General features: G+C 38.9%; 1 protein-coding gene across 1 annotated transcript in view; it reads right to left on the reverse strand.

The window, feature by feature from the left end:
* The window catches only part of ace (angiotensin I converting enzyme (peptidyl-dipeptidase A) 1), a gene marked incomplete at its 3' end in the record, with an annotated part of 23,674 nt that overhangs the window by 8,105 nt on the left and 6,897 nt on the right, over window positions 1–8,672 (reverse strand). Inside the window, 13 exon segments of the mRNA XM_014008105.1 lie at window positions 449–607; window positions 1,037–1,173; window positions 1,251–1,456; window positions 1,536–1,658; window positions 2,096–2,194; window positions 3,679–3,823; window positions 3,900–4,123; window positions 4,190–4,359; window positions 4,456–4,553; window positions 4,781–4,972; window positions 5,111–5,254; window positions 5,843–5,930; window positions 6,027–6,197. Coding sequence (XP_013863559.1) covers window positions 449–607; window positions 1,037–1,173; window positions 1,251–1,456; window positions 1,536–1,658; window positions 2,096–2,194; window positions 3,679–3,823; window positions 3,900–4,123; window positions 4,190–4,359; window positions 4,456–4,553; window positions 4,781–4,972; window positions 5,111–5,254; window positions 5,843–5,930; window positions 6,027–6,197 — 1,956 coding nt within the window.

An 8,672-nucleotide genomic window follows, 5' to 3' on the forward strand; every position in this document is an offset into this window, starting at 1 on the left:
GAGTTATCCTTGGGGGTAAGTTACACTTTAAAGGCTTAAAATTAGCCTGCTTTGCCTCCCCCCACAACTAGTTTGTGTTCATTATTTTCTCATTTTAAAAAAAGGCAGCTCTGTTTCCATTTATGTAGGTAAATCTGTTTGTAAAAATGTTACTTATAACACCTTCAAGTACATTTCAAGGTTTTAAACTGATCCGGGAATCAGCAGTTTTGATAATGCTCCAAAAGACATCTGTGAATGTTGAGCCTTTAATACAAACAAGATTTTCTGAAATTCAACACAAATGCAACAATCTAGATATTTATAGAACAACACGTTTGCACTCACAGCAGTGGTTAAAACACACACACACATACACACACACAAGGCAGTTCAGTTGTGCTAGCATCTGTGTGTCAGATGTTTCCGCATACACATTTGCACATATGAAACTCATTTTTATTCTTACCTCCTCCAGTTCTGCTGAAGGCAGTGCAGCCCTCTCAATGTCGCTGAGTTTTTCAATTATACGTTTGACTGAGGGATCCTGGAAGTCAGAGGTATCATACTTGCGAGCCTTCAGCCCATAGTCTAAGGTGTGTTTCGACATCTCCAGGTTCTTCTTAAGCTAGAGATATAACAATGGATATTCTGCATTTTCAGTTTAACAAATCTTCCAACTTAATGTTTTGTTAGATACAAGTTTCAATTATTTGAGAGCATGCATATTAAACTGAAATTCGCAAATTACATGGGTTTGTTAGAAAATATATATACAACAAGTAATCAGTCAGTAATTGCTTTATTGATTTTATGTCTTGATGCAATATTTAAAATTAGAACAATGAAGTGGATAAGGACGTCTCCAATGAAGCCATTAGAGAATTGTTCAATTGTTAAAAGAGACATTGGTTTATTATGTGTTCAGTCTTTTAATATGAAGGGGCAGGAGGTGAGTCTGAAGTTGTGTAGAAATCATATGGTGTGCAGGTGAAAAGGAAAATAAATAATGACAAGTTTGTCATTGCATTGGATTATTTTCTTGAGTAACATTCACCATGGCCTCTTTATTAGCTTCTGTGATGTTAGTGTTGTACGTCCAAGAGGCCTCGGTGTATGCATTCCACACCACTTCAGCTGTGCTGTTATACTCTTCTAGAAATTTCTTTGCATCCTGCTCATCTGTATTCTTGTCTAAGTAAAAACAGAGGAGTTAAGTCAGTAAACTGTAAGTGATAAGCCACTAATAAAACTTCTCATTTAATCCTTACCAATATCTTCAGGGTAGCCCTCAGGAATGGGTGGAACCCAACTGAATTCAGGCCATCCCAAGGTCTCATTCTTATTTTGTTCCTCCAGCCACTTGGTTACAGGCTCAAAGTATTTCATCAGTGAGGTGGCACTCATCTCCCTGGTGCCTATAGCCTCCTCAAGCACATCAGGCCAAGGTTTGGAAGAGCCGGCCTGAAGAACTTTCCTTGGGAAGTAAAAAAAAAAACAATAATTAAACCCATTATTTATGCTATGTAGTAAACAGGTTTAGTTAGCTGACATACTGTAGAATGGCTCCTGCCTCTGCAGATTGGTAGATGTCACATGTGTGCAGGGGGCCTGTGTGTTTAGCAGCCTGGCATAGTTTCTCATGAAACTGGAACTGCAGGATGAAGCTGACAAAATACCTGCATGAAAGAGAGGGGGGGAAAGAAAATTAATTCAAAGGCTATGTTTTGTCATGTCGACTACTTTTGTTTCTTTAGTGAAGAGAAACCAACTGATGTAACCAAACCTCTGCCTTGGCCTGTCACAGGCTTCCTCTCATTGTAGGGCAAGTGTATAGTGTTAAAATAAAAACAGTCATACATACTCAGTCTGACTTAAATAGCCCCCTTTAAACATTGTACATTTCAGGCATCTATGCAAAAAAACTGATGTGTGTGAGGGAGAACATTCGTCTGCAATACTATAATGTTTAGCACATAATGCACAAAGTTGAGAAAATTCTGGTTAACAATCAAATCTTTAACATGTATCAGATTAAACACGCCATAATATCATTTTTTGGTGTTTTTTATTTTTTATTTATTTTTTTGCAGTTGTGGTGGCAGAAGGACAGTACCTGATGTATGGGGTGTTTCCAGGGATATGATATTTTGCACCAGGATCAAAGTGCTCATCTGTACGTCTGGTGGGTGGGCAAATCCCTTGGTATTTTGTTCTGTCAAATATTAAAACAATGTCATAAGTTAGCAACACCATGTTAAATTATAACCCAAATTCCAATCGGGATGTTGTGTAAAACAAATAAAAACAGATGATGATTTGCAAATCCTTTTCAAATTAAATAATCAATTGAATACTCTACAAAGACAAGATATTTAATGTTCAAATGGATAAACTTCATTAGTTTTTTCACTCATTCTTAAATTGACCCCTTCAAACACTTGTTTGGAGCATTCCACAGTTCAACAGGCTAATTGGAAACAGGTGAGTTTCACGACTGTGTACCAAAAGAGCATCCCAGAAAGGCTCAGTCATTCACAAGCAAGGATGGGGTGAGGTTCACCACTTTTTGAACAACTGTGTGAGCAAATAGTCCAATAATTTGGGAATAACGTTTCTCGATACAGTTGCTAGCAATTTAGGCATTTCATCATCTACAGTCCATAACATCATCAAAAGATTCAGAGAATCTGGACAAATCTCTGCAAGTAAGTGGCACGACCAAACACTAACACTGAATGCCCGTGACCTTTGATCCATCAGGAGGCACTGCATTAAAAACCGACATCATTCTGAAACAGATATTACCACATGGCCTCAGGTACATGTCTGACAACCATTGTCGGTGAACACAGTTTGTCTCTATCTACATCTATGAGTGCAAGTTAAAACTCTACCATGCAAAGTCAAAGCTATAGATCAACAACACCCAGAAACGCTGCTAGCTTCTCTGGGTCCAAGCTCGTCTGAGATGGACTGACAAAGTGGAAAAGTGTCCTGTGGTCTGACGAGTCCACATTTAAAATTGTTTTTGGAAATCATGGACAGCGTGTCTTCTGGGCCAAAGAGGAAAAGGACTGTTTGGATTGTTCTCAGCGCAAAGTTCAAACGGCAGCATCTCTGATGGTATAGGGGGATGTTAGTGCTCATGGCATGGGTAATTTGCACATCTGTGAAGGCACCATTAACACTGAAAGCTACAAGTTTTGGAGCAAAATATGCTGCCATCCAAGCCACTTGTTTTTCAGGGACATCCTGTTTATTTCAAAAAGACAACAAACCACATTCTGCAAGTGTTACAACAGCTTGTCTTAGTTTAAGAGTGCGGATACTGGCCTGCCGGCAGTCCAAACCTGTCTCCCACTGAAAATATGTGGAGCATTATGAAGCACAATATACAACTATGGAGATCCTGAACTGTTGAGCAACTGAAGTTGTTCATAAACCAAGCATGGAAAAAAAAATCCACTAACAAAGCTTTAACAATTAGTGTTCTCAGTTCTTAAATGCGTATTGAGTGATTGAGTGCTGTGGTGTAACACAGTGGTAAACATATCCCTATCACAGCTTCTTTAGAACATGTAGGCATCAAATTCAAAATGAGTGAATATTTGCATATTGTTTTTTATGTTTTACACAGTGGGGTTATATTCAAGTGTATACAGATATAAAATAATTTGTGTTTGCATATTGTCCCACCTGAGGTACCACCACTCAGAGTTGTACTTGTCTGGAGGGGTGCTTCCGCGAAACACACCCCATCTCCAGAGGTCAATGAGGTAGCCGAAAGGAAGGAAGGCTATCTTCTCCAGAGCCATCTTCAATAAGTAGTTGAGATCAGTTTCTGAAGAAAATTACCAGAACTTTGAACATGTTGCCGCTTCATTCTTATTAAGCTGAGTGATATTTTATGATATTACCAGCATCGGATGTCACAGACTCCAGCAGATTGATTTTGTGCAGATGGGTTGGTGTGGAAACTGAGAGTGACATGACGTCACCAACAGCTTCATGGAAACCAGGGTTTGCTCCGCGGCGGAAGCCCACAGGCTGGTCCTTGTATTGCAGGTAATACTGGATGTGCCCCATTTCGTGGTGAACAGTGGCGAGTTGTTCCATCGTCACTGTGGTGCACTGTTTAATCCTGAAGAACTTCAAACATTAAAACCCCTGGATTTAAAATCGTAACAAGAAGAGCTTCAATTACTACCTGAAATCTTTGCGGTTGTAAAAGTCCCAAGCTGATGCATGACACACGACTTCTCGGCCATCGGGTTTAACGAGCATAGATTCTTCCCAGAACTCTCTGGGCATCTCTGCTAAACCCAGAGATGTGAAGAACTCCTCTGCCACACGGAACATGTGAGTCGCATTGTAGCCCTGAGGAAGACCATTCAACAAGTCAAAATCATCTAAAACAGAATTAATCCTGCCCCACTACTTCAGTAGCATAAAGAGAAGTCTGGACACACTCACTTGTTTGACCATTTCTTCAGTCACATCCAGGTTGGGTTTCTCAGGAAACGGGATCATCATATCATAAATGTTGTTCCAAGTCTGGGCCCACATGTTTCCTGAGGATGGAAACATTATAAACAGCCTTACACTGAACTCTGAAGGAAATGCCTTCATACAGAATGTTTATTCACTGCTTTGTCTTATGACCCCCTGTGCTTCCATTGTCTTGGACATGTTTATGAAGAGGGGATTTAAATACTTGAACTTAAAAATTACTCAATTTGTATTTCAGTTTCTAAACTCCTTTAAAAAGTTTAGTGGATAAGAAATGCATACAACTTACCCAAAAGGTGGGCAGGGATTGGTCCTTTTAGATTGATGTACTTGGAACCGTAGAAGTTGTAAAGCTTGCGGCGCACAAAGGCATGCAGGTTCAGATAGAGGGGCTCGATGGTCTTATAGAGCTTTTCTATATCCTGCTCAAATGTGTTTATTTCATACCAAGAGCGCCAATAAGCTCCAGTGTCTTCAAATCCTAAAGAAAGAGGTTTTCTCTTCAGTCATTTCTGTCATTCTTTCCATTTTTTGAAACTTTAGAATATATTATTATATACCCTTTATATACAGTACCCTTTAGACTTCAGAGTCTAAAGGATCAAGGGGTCAATCTCACCATCGGCTCGTGCTGCTTTGTTGCTGAGCTCCACAAATCTGGGATAATACTGTTTCAGAGGCACACCTGATGCATTGTGCCAACCTTCCCAAGCAAACAGCAGCTGCTTGTAGCTTCTGGAGCTAGCCATGATTTCTGTGATTTCTGCAAGACAAACATTTTTGCTCAAATGTGAAAAACAAAACATGAGCTTCATGATAAAAGTTAAAATGTGAAAAAAGCCAAAGGTTGAAATGGTCACTTCTGGATAACTGTTTCCTTTTGGATCGTCTTCATAATGGAAAAACCAGTAAATATTCTGGTGGTTTTACTTGACCAGTAATGAGCTCATTTCAGTTTATGAGCATTTTTCGCAGAAGCCATTGTTTGTTGTTCTGGGCGTGCTGACAGGAGTCTCTCACAAATTCATTAAGCAGTTTGTAGCTCAAAACACAAAAGACTATTGTTCCCAATGATTTCAACGCAATGTTTCGCCTGTGTTTCTATACAGCACTCTTGGAAACATCCATAGCACTTCCTTTGGAACCGCTTAATTGTCTGTTCCGTTACTAACGAGAACCGATAACATCTAAACCACTTAAAGCTGTTTTGATTCCAGGACTCCCAGGACACTGTTCATTTCCTGTTCCACAACACTACCACAAAAACGCTGAACTTTTAAAAACATTTATACAATTCATGGATCTTGCTCTTTAAACCAAGCATTTATTCATTGCCATTTACAGTACTCACCAGGTTCCAGGCTCCAGCTGATGTTTGGCTGAGGGTGTACTTTAGCGGTGGAATAAATACTGTCCATGGTGCTGAGGATGGTGTTGAACTACAGATAAGGACAAACATTTCTGATGTTCTTAAAAAGCCAACAGAGATGACGTGCATCACTTTAATGCAAACTTCTTACAAACTAAAATCAAACCTCTTCTCTTTCAGCCTGTGGGAGGTTGGCAGGACCCAGCACCTTGATATTTTCCATCAATTTCTTGTCTTCAGGGTTTGGGAGAGACTCAAGAAGTTTGTCAGAAAAGACCTCCTTGGCCTTGAACCCCCAGGCTTCAGAGAAGGCTTGTTCTTCAAGGGATGCTTTAACCTGTTGCAAGGAGACAGAAATCACATGAGAGCTGAAGTTTGCTGGGAACAGATTGAACAAAACAGATCATTCTGTGAAACAGTTTTATAAGTTGGATGAGTCAAATATTATTTTACAAGAAATAATTATTTAAAGAGCTCAGAAGTTTGGGCAGTAATTTGTACTGGAGAAAAAAATGACTTGAGTCTATTATAATTTGCTTTCAATTATGCTTCACTTCCTTCTAGCAATGCAGTTTAGCATTTTATGATCCAGTAACCACTAACAGACATTTTGAAGTTTCCATAGTCATCTAATTTTAAATTGGCACAATAGTTTTGAGATAATTGCATGCATTATGCCCTGGAAAACACAAAAAGCAAGCAGATTTAGGCAGAGATCCTCTAGTCAAAAGCAGAATTTAGCCACGTTAATACAGTATTTGGCTATATTTTGTAACTTGCTTCTTTCTGTGACATAACCTGCATCATTAAGATTTTAGTCTTGTCTAAGCCCAATCACCATGTTGTTTGTGTTTAACTGGATTATGAGTCATTTAGAGAGTCGTGAACCAATGAAGTTGCATTAATCGTCATTTTCTTTATTGAAAAAAATGTTACGTCTTTGCTTTCTTGTGCAGAAAGTTGGAAGAACTATTGCTGTTAAAGCTCAAAACAAGGTGCAATCATTTTGGATGCAAGATACAAAAAGGGCTTCAACTTTTGTTCTTCGGGTGTAATTTTCCATATAAATCATACTGAGCCAAGGGCAGAGTCTGCAACAATGAGTTACAAGGTGGGTACCAGAAAGCTGCAGCTACTTGCAGCTCATTGGGCAAGGAAGAAAAGAGCCTTAAACTGAACTGATAGGAGGATTTATGGTGGGTTTTATAAACCTGACAGATATTCTAAAATGTAAGAGATGAGATTTTACACAAGCAGACACAATTCTAGGAACTTAAAACTCTTGAATTTTCAGACAGATATTCCAAATTTGGCTTCTTTAACAGTCCACCATGGTATTATTCAGCCTCCAGCTAGAATTTATGTATTTTCTTACAACTGTCAAAGCTACAAAGCTGTAACTTGTTTTTCATGATCGATAAAGCATCAGTTTGACAAAGAACAGGGATAATATTCTTAGATAAAGCTCGCCACCATGGTGTGAATGCTCAACCAGAGCCTTGGTGAATCTGAAGAGCTTTTCTCTCTGAAAGGTGTTCTCACAGTAAAGACAGGAAGAATTGATCGACTCAAGGCTCAGTACAAAGATTTTTCCATTTTTACTCTCCATTTGTAAACCAGTTGGCATTGTATACACCCAAGTTTCTGCTTGTGTTATTAAATACTGATGAAAGCACACTAAGAAAGCAAATCTTTAAGAAAAATGTTCTGTTAGGACAGCTTAGTACATGCTATCAAAGGGCAGTGAAGTGCTGGTCACAAGTTCCATTTGTTCAATCTGACAGAACAGACGTTTTTCACTGAAATATCCTCTTATCCAACGCTAACATCCCTACAACAACAGGCTGCAACAAAAAAAAGGAGGGAAGAAAGGGTGTTTGAGTTAAACTTTGAACACAGACCTTTGTACTCTTCCTCTCAGTTCAACACTTTCCAGCCTGCCTACACTCATCCACCCAGATGGACCACCCTTTCAAAATAAAATAAAAAAACAGCAAAAATGACAACGTTTTTCTAAACCTGTGATCAAGGTTTTCTTGCTACACATTTACCATGTCTCCGTTAGCATCTCCTCTACTTTACAGACTGCACACGTGTCATGGGAAAGCAGTTTTACAGTTTTGCTTGTTTCAAAAGAGTGTTCTCTTCTACAGGGTTGTTTTTCTTTTTTTTTTTCTTTTTAAGTTTACATTTTATTTTGTGTTTTAAAAAGCATATTTTACAGATCTACCAAGTTTTTCACCAATTTTGTTTGTTTTTCTGCACAGAAAAGGTGCACAAAATTAACAAACTCAAACATGGGGACCAAAGAAGCTTTTGAGCAACTGAATGTCTGTCTGAAAGTGTCATTTAAATGGCCAAATATGCACAACTGGGAACTTTTGAGTGTATTGTTATGGCACGATACGGAAGAGCAAAGTGCCAACATAAGAACATCCCTGACAGATTTTATTTTCAGTCCTCAAAACATTCTGATCAGTCTTTTCATATTTGCTAACTGAACATAGTTTTTTTACACCATGCAAACTTGATCACTTTGTGTTGCTAGTATAATAGACAAAACCTCAACAAGTAAAAAAAATAAAAAATGAAAAAAATTTCCTGGTGACTAAACTGCAGAGACATTCTGCAGCAGGACCCCACAAAGTGAAGGCCACATGCCCACCTGGTTAATGTAAAATTCAGTGTTGGGACAGCTGTGCAGCTCGCCATTTTCTGCCAGCAAATGTTTTCTCATAGTGGACTATAAAGACCTGTGTGTGTGTGTGTGTGTGTGTGTGTGTGTGTGTGTGTGTGTGTGTGTGTGTGTGTG

The sequence above is a fragment of the Austrofundulus limnaeus genome, unplaced genomic scaffold (assembly GCF_001266775.1).
Source record: "Austrofundulus limnaeus strain Quisiro unplaced genomic scaffold, Austrofundulus_limnaeus-1.0 Scaffold48, whole genome shotgun sequence".
NCBI lineage: Eukaryota > Metazoa > Chordata > Actinopteri > Cyprinodontiformes > Rivulidae > Austrofundulus > Austrofundulus limnaeus.